At 41.1% G+C, this 13,619-nt stretch overlaps 1 protein-coding gene across 2 annotated transcripts; it reads left to right on the top strand.

The window, feature by feature from the left end:
* The first annotated feature begins 1,543 nt into the window (after positions 1-1,543).
* On the top strand, positions 1,544-8,224 carry slc10a7 (solute carrier family 10 member 7). 2 transcript variants are annotated; one of them, XM_053859752.1, is made up of 13 exons: positions 1,544-1,768; positions 2,583-2,665; positions 2,732-2,868; positions 3,247-3,322; positions 3,607-3,645; positions 3,733-3,768; positions 3,854-3,937; positions 4,021-4,186; positions 4,728-4,779; positions 5,616-5,689; positions 6,155-6,300; positions 6,424-6,471; positions 7,741-8,224. In XM_053859752.1, exons 1-12 carry the CDS (start codon positions 1,669-1,671, stop codon positions 6,442-6,444), a joined length of 1,014 nt encoding a protein of 337 aa, XP_053715727.1. In that variant the 5' UTR covers positions 1,544-1,668; the 3' UTR covers positions 6,445-6,471; positions 7,741-8,224. The 2 variants fall into 2 exon arrangements, with proteins under 2 accessions (XP_053715727.1, XP_053715726.1); XM_053859751.1 differs by lacking the exon at positions 6,424-6,471.
* Positions 8,225-13,619: the final 5,395 nt, after the last annotated feature.

Consider the following 13,619-nt stretch of genomic DNA (forward strand, 5'->3'; position numbering starts at 1 on the left):
CTTAATATTAGGGGTGGGATTCGATTTTAAAAATTAATCTTTTTAATTAATTTGTGATTAATAAATCTCAATCGCAGTTCAATGCTATAAGAATATTTGCCACAAGATGCCACATTTTTCAATTTGAATGAATGTGGTATATTACTGAATCAAATGATGGACCCATACGTACATTTAAACAACAAAATATTGTTTATTTTGCATCAGTTTGACAACAGCACAATAAATCATGATGGTGACTATATTCAAGTTTTTATATCACCTTATTTACACTGAAGCTCTTTTAATGTCTTGAAAATATTTGTATAATTTCAATTTTAAAAGATTATCAAATACATTCAGAGTAGTGGAAACCCTGGTCATTGTGTAGTGAAAAACATCCCTGAACAAAAGCACACAGATGCTTTTGTTTGCTATTGTTCAGGGATTCCTCCATGTTTGTTGTTGTTGTTATCATCCTAGCTGCCACGTGTCTTGTGCATCAGTGTGATCAGTGGACCAGGAACTCCTGCACTTACAAAGGTTCCCTGTTGTCTGGAGAGCAAACTGTTAAATTAAATTAAATTAAAACGATTAAATGCAATTAAAATATTTTAACGTGTTAATTACGATTAATTAATGAATCAGAATTAACTCATTAAAGTCCCACCACTACTTAATATAAATATAAAAATGAGTGCTGTCAGTCGATTAAAAAAAAATCGAATTAATTGCAGGATTTTGTAATTGATTAATCTAATTAATCACATTTTTATGTCATATCTGCTAAAGGTCTTCTGATAAAGAATTTGAGTTCTAGGAAATAAAAAAAATGTAGTGCACGACTATTCAATTGAATACAGTAAGAAGAGAAGATTTGAAATTCAATTTCTTATTGCTGAACTGTGCTTCATAAATGAAATCCAAAAGTAAAGGTCAAGCATGTCCGCAAACCAGTAGGGGCAGGTGCATTATTCAAAAATGTAAAACAAATACAGCAATACAGTTAAATAAATAAAATAAGGCTGTTTTCAAAAATGTAATACAAATACAACGATTCAGTTATATAAATAAAATTCTGAAATAAAATAAGGCTGTCTCAAATAGGCACCTAAGCTCAATATAGCAATTCAAAAATGAATAATAGAAGTAAAAGTAAAAAACAAGAAGTCTAAATGAGGCAAAATGAAGAGTCGTTGATAGTCATAATTAATTGTGTTAATTTTTTTAATACGTTAAATTGCGGCGTAATTAATTATAATTAATCGAATTAACGCGTTAAAATGACAGCACTAATATAAATATGTTTTCTCCTTTAATATTGTCAACATATTACTAAGTAGACACTTGGTTGGTTGCAGCCATATCTACGGAAGATCTGCGGAAATGTTGCCAGTACAAAGCGATTTTGAAACACTGTAAGTCCTTGTTCTAAGTCCTTTTGAAGACGCCGTATTAGCTTTTCTGTTTGCAGGTAATCGTATTTACGGTAATGTCAAATGCTGGTGCGCCGCACTTGCTGCCTTTACGGCCAAGTCGTGCCTGTGTGTCCGGAAGCGTGTGCCAGTATTGCGCTCGTGATTCCTCAGCGGGAGCGAACACTGACGGCGCTGAGCAAGTGATACAGTCGGGGCTGGCTGGAGGCGCGAGAGCCAGCGGGGTGATCCTGGACACCCCCTGGCCTGAAACATGGGACTGGTGGCGCGGATACGAAAGGAATGGTTTATCATCGGGATCGTCGTGGTCATACTAGCCGCCCGACTGCATCCTAGTGTCGGTGTCAGAGGAGGTGAGTGGGAGAGGATGAGTTTCCAACAAACTGTGAAGTAACAAGTCTAACGATTTAAACGTGAACAATTAGACAGACTTTAGGGACCAACCATAGTCTTCCGTCTGCCGGGTAAACAAAGATAAACACTTACATACCTTCAGTGTCTTCATTTAGTTTCTAATAATTATCTAACCTGAAATATTAAGTTGGAAATATGTAAGCCGAATTTGCCGGGACACCAAACAGGTCATTGTGATTTAAGATGTTATCGGTCAACTGTCATGGTGAAGACGTAAACAGAAGTTAAATGAAGAAGTTGCGGAAATCACATTGGAGTTTTGACGTGTGAGATGAGTCGGATGTGGAGTGTTGTGTGTATCACCACCGTGTTACAACCGCACTGACACGTTGCATTCGGCTGTAATGTCAACACACACATTTGCACACACGGTTGTGTTGCTCATTTCGCGTTGAACTCCTACTTTTCCATGACGTATTGTGACTTAAATCAACACCGCTGTCGAGTTGTGACTACAACCTTGGCAAACAAGTAGATGGAACAATGATGAGCCTTCCTATAAGCAGTTTGTCTCTTAAACAGTCTGATAACGACTTTTGTAGATAAGATAATGGCCATGTCATGTGCTACTGTTGGATGCTGCACTTACAATTTATTATTGTCTTTATATTTAACCACACAACTTAGGTATGTATTTAATTTTAATTCCAACAGTCAATTCTTCAAGACGTGACAAAAACGATGCATTCAAACATTCAGTTAAGTTTCAATTCTTTTTTTTCTCGCCTGGTAATCTCTCCCCTTATTTTACAGGCCCATTGAAACCAGAGATCACAGTAGCCTACATTGCGGTCTCCCTCATCTTCTTCAACAGCGGGCTGTCACTCAAGACGGAGGTAGGGAATCTCTCTCATGTGAAAGGTCATGCTCTTGTCATGGTGATGTGGCCTTTTCTCCTGCAGGAATTAACCAGCGCCTTGCTACATGTCCGTCTTCACCTGTTTGTCCAGTCTTTCACCCTCATCTTCTTCCCGCTGGCTGTTTGGCTGCTACTCAGAGTGCTGGCTCTGACGGCCATTGATCACTGGCTGCTCCGAGGGTACAGTGTGTTTCTGAATGGTTGCCTTTATTGAAGCCACTGGCTCATTTTACCTGAAGTCTGGTTCACGTATAAAGACTCATATTCACTGAAACATTTGGTGGGGGAGGGCTGAATGTCCTGAATTCCAACGATCTCTGCTGCAACACTCTTAAGATCTAGTTTATCTTGCAATCCAGTGAAGAACTGTTTTCTTAATAATCCTTTAACTTATGTATTATTGTTCTATGTGATGAAACCAAACAAGCGTTAGAGGTAGCAAATGTAGGAAGTTATTTTTCTTTTTAATGTGCAGGCCAAAGTGAATATGTAATTACAGGTTAACGCTGCTGTTTATATTGATAACTATAGTAATGCTTACTATTTGTTGTTGTGAAGGTTGCAGACTGTGAGCTGTATGCCCCCACCAGTCTCCTCTGCTGTCATTCTCACCAAAGCTGTTGGAGGCAACGAGGTACGACTCATTCCCATTTACAGAATGCACCAAAATTTAGCAGATTATACTCTCAACCAGTTCTTTCATCTCTGATAATGAAAGTAGCTTCGACAAAAATGTACTCAGAAGTTGTTTTGTGCATTGATTTCTGTGCTGTTGCCACCGCTGCAGAGCTATAGTTGCTCAGCTGGAAGCACAAACAACAGACAAAAGCCGTGTCTGTTTGGGAAGCATGTACTGATCCAATAGACCCAGTGTTGTTGCAAGCCTGACTGACATTGTTTTATCTGCTTTTTTGCCAGGCGGCTGCCATTTTTAATTCAGCCTTTGGAAGTTTCCTGGTAAGTCAATTTGTGTTCTAATATTGAAGAGGCCAAGTGCTCTGAACTCCACCTGGAGTGACCTAAAACCATGTCTTCTTGCTTCAGGGAATCATTGTAACTCCAGTGTTATTGCTGCTCTTTGTAAGTCCATTTTATTTTTGTCTCTCCAGTGTTAAGTTCTCAGCTACAAGCAAAGAAATATTCAATGTCTTTTTTTCATCCCCAGCTTGGCTCTTCATCCTCAGTTCCCTTCTCCTCCATCTTCTCTCAGCTATTTATGACGGTTGTTGTTCCTCTGATCCTGGGTCAGGTATGGACGTGTCACTGGTCTTACTGAAGTCTTGAGCTTGTTTCATATCTGTCACAGCAAGTGACTCCGGTGTGTGATTGTAGGTGTGTCGTGGTTTTATCCGTGAGTTTCTGGAGCGTCAGAAACCTCCGTTCGGCGTCATCAGCAGTGCTGTGCTCCTCATGATAATCTACACCACCTTCTGTGACACCTTCAGTAATCCCAACATCGAGCTGGACCCCACCAGCCTGCTGCTGGTGGTTCTTATCAGTCAGTGCCTCTGCCTGTTATTGTGTTGTTGTTTAGCCTCTTGTTTAAATCCAAACTAGCAATGCTTGTTTTAAAGGTTCTAAAAAGATCAGCTGGTATTTTTCATATTATATTTGCCTGGAAATTGCAGTCAAGATTCAGAATTTTTCTTTTCTTTTTTTTCTTAAATTACAAAATTCCACCTCTGGACTGTTGCTCCAAACATTTAGATAGTTTAGTATTCTGCTTCAAGCATTTCACTGTATTGTATAATATTGTACATTATATTTTATATATTAAATATTTATATTACATATCCAAACACAATAATAGCAACAGAAATTACTATTAGTTCAGCTTTTAGAATTCCTTAGATTAATAGTCCTATTTAATAGAAAAAAAAGTTCTGAAATACCATACAATACAATTAGATGATAAAAGGTGAACATGAAACTTGATTTATTATTATTATTATTATGTCTTTTTTAAATATCGTGAGATCCTTTATTTTCCAAGACACTTGATTAAGCATCTTATTTTAATAAATTATCTTTCTTTTCAGTTTTCTCCATCCAGCTGTGCTTCATGACTCTCACATTTGCCTTTTCCACGCGGTGAGTATGGATTAAACGCATGCATACAGAAGCACACACACACTCTAGAGGTTCGATCTTTGTGGGGACCCCTCATTGCCATAATGCTTTCCCTAGCCTCTCACCCTAAACCGAACCATCCAAAACAAATGGCCAAACTCAGAGTCCTCTCTTAGCCAAACTTTAACCGATATTCAATGTTTAACCTATAATGACCTAGTTATTTCAAAGTTTTAATCCTCAAATTGAGGCTTAACCACAGCAAAAGGTCCCTACAAAAAGCAAAAGATCCCCACAAGTACATGTGTTTCCAAGAACTTGTCCCCAAGAGTATAGCTATGCAAGTTCACACACACAGATTTTTGTGAGGACCTCTCATTGGCATAATGCTTTCCCCAGCCTCACCCTTAACTTAACCGTCCAAAACAAATGGCTTAACTGAACCAGGACTCTGAGCCAAACTTGTGCCCAATTAAAATAAACGTCTTTTACTGACGTTTGAACACTTTAACCTTTTGAGAACAGGCCAAAGTGTCCTCACCAAGCAAAATGTCCTCACAAGAAGGTGGCTTGTCAACAATTGGTACTCACAAGTATGGCAAAAAATGCCCACACACACTCATACACATGCATAATAAGTCAAAACCCCCACAAAGATCAGTGTAAACAATTGTACTGTCCAACGTGATACATTTTTATATTTTACAATTCATTGAGTAAAGTCCATTGCTAGGCACATATCAACGAAGTAACCTCTATTTTCCTGGAGATTCATTGTTCTTCGCATCATTTGTGCTTGTACAATGTTTCATTATTTTCAGAAATATTGACAACTACATGTCTCTTTGTGTCTGCAGACCCGGCTCAGGGTTCACTCCAGCAGACACGGTCGCCATCGTCTTCTGCTCCACACATAAATCACTCACTCTTGGTCAGTAACTCGCCCCACGTTTCTTGGTCAAAATGTCTGAATGCCCTTGATGTTGAAGACACAATGCAAATATAAACCAAACAAACACTCATGCACCTTGGGACTAAACCACGGGTAATCGTCCACACATTTCTCAGTTGTAGATTATTATATATTATGCTTTCCAATATTTCTGTTGCAGTTACTATATTTTTGAGAATGAAGATCCCGCCAAACTGAAAGTGCTTTTCATTGATGCTCACAACAGTCCTGTTGTGAGGACATGACAAAAGTCATGAACTATCATAGCTTTCCATGTCTTTGTGAGTTACGTCCAAGTCCAACTATCAAGCAACCATTGGTATCGTTGGTATCAAGGTGATGCAAACGGCTAATTCTGATTATGCCTGTGATGCTTATGCAACAGTTTTTTGCTGTGAATTAACATTGTCTGAGTGTCTGGTCTGAGCTGATTCCTCTCTGCAGGAATCCCAATGTTGAAGATTGTGTTCGAGGGCTACGAGCATCTGTCTCTCATCTCGGTGCCACTTCTCATCTACCACCCTGCTCAGATCCTCCTGGGATCCGTCCTGGTGCCGACCATTCGCAGTTGGATGAACAGCCGGCAGAAGGTGAGAAGCCAGTCACCAATATGCCTCTGTTTCGTCTCAAATTGTTTGTGCAGGTGCAGGTTCTCACACCAGATCGGCCACATTCCAACACTAACCCCCCCCCTCCACTTTTGTCTCCTGCAGCCTAGTCTGTTGTTGAGGTAGGGCCAAGGTCCAGCACTACCGTCTGGAGTGAGTAGACACTAAGCTAAAATTGGACCGATTGATCATTCCATGCATCAGATGTCCTCAATCATGAACCAGCTAATTGATGCCCCCTGCTGTTATCAAGAGAGTACTGCAGCTACTGATCAGCTGTGTTTTAATTCCGTTTAATTGGATTCATGGGTGGTGGTGATGATAAGAATGAATTATAATAATTTTCTTAATTTTGTTTGTGTTCATGTAATTGTTTAAATGTGAATCTCTGTATGTTCAAAATGTTGAATATTAATGTATAATAATAATAATAATAATAATAATAATAATAATAATAATAATAATAATAATAATAATAATAATAAAGCATGTAGTGATACTCAGCTTAGCCCATTATTTATGTCACAAATTAGTTAGTAGTTAGTAGTTGGTAGTTAGTTTTATTCACAGAAATATATATGTATTTGCCATTTAATTTGTATTTTTTTTAAACTCATTGTTTGTCAGTAAGTTTTTCAAATGAAGGCAAAACTTGTGAACTAGCACCACAGTCATGGATGTGACGAATGCAGATATGTGTGGTGCAGTCCAAAAGAGCTGCTCTTAAGATGACTGTCCAAGGGCTGGAGAGCAAAGGTTATTGCTGCCAGATTGAACCCTCTAGTGATTGTGAGGCTTATGTCTGCAAAGTCAAGCCTGCTCAAACCGCTTAAACGTTTAATTCTGACGGTGACAGAATGCTGTAGACAAAAAATAGAATTTTATTAGTAAGTGAGATGATTTATTAGTAAGTTAGATGAGATGCTACACCTTCGCTAGTGCCATAGAGTTGTGGCTCTGATGTGCACAGTGTTTTGCTACGTCATATGTCTGTCATCGATGCTTGTCTCTTCATGATGTCAGCGCTGATCTGCAACCTTTTTCTGGAGTGTAGTAATTGAAGCTCTTTTCAAAGATATGTGGCTAGCTTTGATGTTTCAGTGCGACAAGTTTGTGATTATCGGTGTCATTTGAGCAATATCAGCCGTAATATGTAATAACTTGTAATTTTTTCTGGTAATTTTTGTGGTCATTGATTCTGTGAACGTAGTTCATTTAGTTGGACTCAAAAACTATCAACAGCGTGTACACAACCCCTGTTACATTCAGTGCAGGTGTGTTAAATAAGCCTGGAACTAGTTATCTTAAGAATAAGCACCTTATGACATACGTAGAAAGATTCTTACTCGGTTTGTTTGACTACTTTCTTCACTCCTGCTAGTTTTTGCAGTCCATCACTGAGTTTTGCCCCCCTCTGTCCAGGCAGCAAAGATTTCACTGCAGCCCATCTGATGGCAAAGCCCACCCGCCGGACAGAAGTTGTCGTTCACGTGCCTTTTAACCTTCAATCAAGCAACCGAGACCTCAGTGTGGTTTGGCAACTACTTTTGTCTCCCTTTCCGCAACAAAAGTTTTGTATTTTCTACATTTTAAATGAGCAGCAATGTTTATTTTTATACTAAAAGACTCATGTATTTCAAACAGGATTTTTTTTTAAGCACCTGCCTGTGGGATCAAGACGGGTAACTGTTACGAGGACCAATTACTGTTTCCTCCTCTACCTTTGCTCACACTGCCATGTGGTGTGGTTTGTTACATTTCTATTCTTGATAGGTCAAGCATTCAGCTGGACTATTTGAGATTTGCTGTAAAATATTATAGTTATTTTCTCTTGAAATGTTGCTTTTGTAAAGGATGTGCTGAATGTCTTTAACTATGGAGGTAGGGAGTAAAACTTTGGAAGGAATATCATCTTGTGTTTCATTTACCTTCTATTCAAGTTACACCCCTGCAAGAAACTCAGGTGTGTGCAGGTGTGTGACAGAAACAAAGGGCTTCTCTTGCTCTCTCTCATGCCTCGGAGAAGTGGTGTGCGCTCAGCCTGAACTTTCAGGCGTTCCTGTGAGACTCTGGTATTGGCAGCCCAATAATAGTTTTTTGGACAGATGGCTCTCCTCTCACATGCTAAGATGAAGTCATTATAAAATAGGCGTCTGCCAATTGACTTCCAAGCTTTCTAATGGGCACAAGTGCAAACTGACACGCATCAAAGCATGGTGATGCAGCACCCAATTTAAAGATAAACACACAACACATAAGTCAGAACATGTTTTATTATGAAGTGCATCCATACGAGTAAGCTAATTTGAGCCTACTCAAAAAATGAACTCTGTTTTATACCTTAAAAGCCAATATTGCCTACATTATAAAACATGGACTCATAAATACTTCCTCTGTGCTTAACATGTTCAGCAACAGTGTCCACCGTCAGGTGTAAGTCATGGAACCCCTTTACTCATAAATGACGTTTTCAAAGTTGTGCTGGACTGAGAAGTGAGCTAGCAAAACACGAAATAAAAGCACAGCATATTGCTACTGTTATATTTCAGCTGCAACTCTGAAGCTAATCTGTCCCCGCAGGAACGTTGCTACTTGATTAAAAAATGCTCACTAATTAGAGGCTCAGTCATCGTTGTCAGTCGCCAGTGCTGGCTAAAATATCGTACTCTGCCAGAAGCACAAAGCTGTTCTCTCTCAGCCTCCGGACTCTGACCAAGTCGCCACACTCCTGCACGTGGATGAGCCCTCGTTCACCTGTGGCGTATCGTCTCTCCCTGTCATTGAGCGTCACTTCCGTCCGTTTGCCACAGGCCTGGCGATACATGTACCTCACCCCGAAAACCAGCATCATTCCAAGTCCAACTGAGCAGCCCAGCAACATGCCGACCTCCCAGGAGGGGTGCCTGGGTATGATGTCTGGGTATTTCCCTCCAGTGTCCGGTGTTTCAAATTTCGGTGGAACTTTGGTATCCATCTTGGGTGCGTTTGGTTTGAAACTGTTTCCAATTTTCACATTGAATTCCGGGTTCGGGTTTGGGTGGGGTTTCGGATTAAGATGAAGCTCTGGTGTCTGTTTTGCTGACTCTGAGTCAGTTTGTATCTGAGAGGGATCGTTCAGGGTTCGACGTAGAGCTGGAGAAGGTCCTGGATGAACAGAGGTGTAGTGGGTCGACGGAACAGAGGGGCCAAAGAGCAAGGATGAAGCAGAGGACTTCCAAATTACTCTGGATGGCGGAGATGAAGAAGTGAAAGGGAAAGATGAAGATCTGTACAGAGAGGATGAGGAGACGACTCTGGCTGAAGATGCTGAAGAGGTGGTTGAAGAAGAAGATGAGAACACAGGAAGTAAAGATGCCGGTGTTGAAGAAGCATTGACTGGCCTTGAGGATGGTGCAAGGATTGAAAAGGGCTTCTGATAATCAGAGGGTGGGACAGAGGATGAGATTGGTGGCATGGCTATTGGTGAGGGAGGTGGAGGTTGAGAGAAGGCAGTGGTAGAATACTGAGTTGCTTTTAGGGGAGGCGAAGTGAACATAGAGGTGGATAAGAATGATGTCTCAAGTTTTGTTTGATTCCAAGCATCAACAGCAGTATCTAAAGACTCAGAGGTCAAGTTTAAGGCATACAATTTCTCCGTTTGTGAAAGCAGGTCATGTTCAAGGCCTGTGTCTTTGGTTGGTGGCAACGTTGTTGCAAGAGAAGACTGAGCTTGCCTCCAGGTAGAGTCAAATATCTCTGAGGACGTTTGGAACTTTGGCTGGGGGCTTGGTCTTTGGACAAGCTGAGATGTGTCCGATTTCGATTGGTTGGTTTGTAATGGGTTTCGCTTCAGCAGTCTTTCATACAGAGTAATAGATGTTTGAGGTTGCAAGAGCAACCCAAGAGATGGAGATGTGTGGTTCGAATGAAGAAGAGGCTTTGCTGTTACAGCCTGAGCCGTATACCGATTGGACCGAGGAGAGTGCTGCGACACCTGTGTCGGTGACAACACTGTACCTGTCTGGGAAGAAGACGTTGACATGGAATATTTGGGAAGGTTTGTAGAACTGTCTGTAGACCCATGAACGATGGTGAAGAGATTATCAGACGTTTCAGCACTGGTCTGAGAAGTCGTATCTAACTCACCTGTGGTTTGAAGTGTGTAACTTTGAGACAAGCTTTCGTTATTATCACTCTCCTGCTCTAAGAATTGACGATTGGATGAAAGACTTAAAGGACTGGTCTGATATTGGGACTTGTGTGTTGAGTTCTTTGATGTAGACGGGGTGGTGTCATCACGGTGGTTCCATGCAGTGTCAAGGTTTTGTGTTTTGTCTTTCATGTCAAAGTCAGTGCTATTGTTTAAACCCCAAATGTCATCCCTGAGTTTCTCTTGAAAAGCTGAGGATGCTGGTGTAGAAGGAGCTGCTGTCCATGTAATAGCTGTGTAACTGGTTCCTGTGTTTGAATCCTTAGTCACACTGTAGGTTTTATACGTCTCGTCATTAGACTTCTTGTGATGAGACCTCGAAGTGGCGTTCTTCTCAGGGTGTGATGAAACGGTCTGATTCTCATGTCGGGGGGATGCGGAGGTCACGGCGCTGCTTATCTGCTGATCTCCGGTGGCAGTCTCTGAAAAATGCTTCTTCTGAGGTGACATTGTAGATCCTTCAGTAACAATCGATGCAAAAATGTTTTTTGTTGTATTTAGCCGAAGATCTGTGAAGAAACACGAGAGGGTGGTTGAAGATGAATCCTATTGCCTCCCGTACAATGTATTCATGATGTGAATACATTATCCATGTTTGTGGGGGCAAAAACTGACACTGAAGGTAAAACACTGCCATTTAGTGGTGGGATGCTGTGACTACGACAGTCCCAAGCTCAACATGCAATGCGTGAGATCTTCCTTCAGGTCTTCAGGTTCGCTTTATATTTGGTGGCAGCCGTACTGTTTTCTAGCCTAAGGTGAGCCACCATGAATTGGCTGGCTGACTGGAGTGTAATATGTTGTCCAAAATGTTTCATGTTTGCTTGAAGTCAAAAAAGATATGTTTAAGGGTTTCAAGTGATGCACTGATTATTACATCTCGTACCTGCTGTGATTGTGTGGTTGAAGGCAGAGCTGAGTCCATCGTTCACCCTTGTGTCACTCCTTCGCCAAAGAGCACGACTTTTGTCCTTCACCACTTCAGACTGGATCCCGGCCCAGTACACAAAGTATGACTGCACGACTGTGATGCTGGAGAGGCAAAATGAAAACATGAAACTGTTTAGTTGATATTTCTCCGCACAGTTAAGCGCACTCTGTTGGACCTACTAGAAGCGAATGTCTCCGATTGGTTCATTGGGTGCCTTCCACACAAACGACAGGTTTCGCTTGAGCTGCTTGTCAGAGTGTGTGAGTGTGTCGCCCTCTGACAGGCAGTGAAGTGTGTGAGTCCCCGGGGGCACGAGAGCCCAGCTGCCGCCGACCACCACTGGACCTGCTCCGGTTGGTGCTAGCTTGGCTCCATCTGAGGTCATCACTCGCAGCCCGTCCACCCGGCGGGCTTGGAGCAGGAAGCCCATGAAGTCCCTGGAACTTCTAACTGTTACTGTGGACAGATATTGTAAAACTTGAAATAACAGATAGCCCAACAAAGTAATTCAGCTTCAGATACCATAATGGTGGCTGCGTGGCCACGCAACAGCTCTGTCCTGACTTCAACTGACTCTTGATGCTTACGTGGGTTTCATCTCTGTTCTCCAGCTTCCTCCAACCCTCCAAAAGCATCCGGAGATTAATTGATGAATCTAAATCTAAATCTAAAGTGGAAGGTTGTCTACGTACAGTATACTGTGCCATGGACCGGTGACTGGTCAGACTCCTCTTGCCTTTCGTATTTGGGTATAGGAGCAACAAGCTGGACATTTGCTTTCTACTGCAGTCTCTCTCAGCTACTTGGGGTAAGAGATGGGTGGCACCCTGGACCAGATGCAAGTCTGCCACAGACCACATCCAATATGGTCATCAAACTCAGCTCCAGCAAAAACACTCAGGTATATTCCCATTAATATAGTATATATACAAGTAAAACATTTTCATTCGGGAAAAACATATTTCAAAGAAGCTTAAATGTTGTCCTTGAATGTTCTGCCACACAATAACACAAATATCACTGATGGTTAAAACAAATTTGGAATATCAAATTTCAAAATTTTCAAAGAGCTGCTTCTGTGTAAAAATAATAGAAAAAGACAAAGCCAAAATAATGTCGAACTTGAATATCTCTCTCATAGTAGCGAGGGATAAACAGAATGGTGTCATCATTGCTGGTAACTACCGGGACGAGTCGTAGTGCTAGTTTAGACTTGTATTTTTGCATTACCTGTGACTAGCTGTCCAGGAAGATAGGCGGGCGAAGAGGTCCGTAAGGTCACATGACTCTTCAGCGGATCCAGAGGATGAGCGCGGATGTGTCCGGGTTTCAAATCCTGACAGGCTGAGTGACCAGCTCCGCGGGAAAATGACCTCACAGGCAGCGGCAGAATGAGCCAGCACAAGCCCAGACTCACAAAAACCAATTGCTGCTGCATCTACAAACAGACATACACGTTACATTACTCCTACTTTGTTATTAGAAGATTTTTTTTGCTGAAAACAAATTCTAATTGCTCACAAATGGCCACAATTGGAGACAGACTCTGGACTGATTTCTGCCCAGGGCACACAAAGGATGCTTCTTATCTATAATTCCATCATTAGAGAATAATTGATCCACTTATTATCTTTCACAGTAAAGTATCTAAATATATGCATTCACACACTGTTATTTGTCGATAATAACTGGCCATTTATTTATCTATTTAATCTAAATATCATGGTTTGTTTTCATTACTTTTGTTGTTATTTAATGGCTGTGTGTATATTTAGATAGCCTTCATAGTAATCGATATAATATTGAAGTAGGTGTTCATACCTTGACAGCAATGTCTCCAGAGTAGCTCACAAGGGTCTGGTCTCCTTACTGCTCCACATTTGTGTCTGTCAGAGTGAACTGCTTCTCCAGGAAACAAACCGTGTGCTGTTTGCTAAAAGTGAGTGATGATGGGTTTTGTTTGGAGGGATTTTGAGTCCTGTATTGAGAGCTAAGGCTGACATAGAACTACAAGACATAGAGCTGCTCATCCACGAGTATCTTCAGTCACTTCTCCATGGGGTCCCTCCAGGATTGCAGCTTGGGCCACATTTTTTGTTACAGATTCCATTTTTATGTTGGATAAAGTCATGTTTAACAATTCTGCCAACGTGAATTACACTTTTTTCATAAACTTAAAAA

The sequence above is a fragment of the Synchiropus splendidus genome, chromosome 3 (assembly GCF_027744825.2).
Source record: "Synchiropus splendidus isolate RoL2022-P1 chromosome 3, RoL_Sspl_1.0, whole genome shotgun sequence".
In the NCBI taxonomy this organism is placed as follows: domain Eukaryota; kingdom Metazoa; phylum Chordata; class Actinopteri; order Syngnathiformes; family Callionymidae; genus Synchiropus; species Synchiropus splendidus.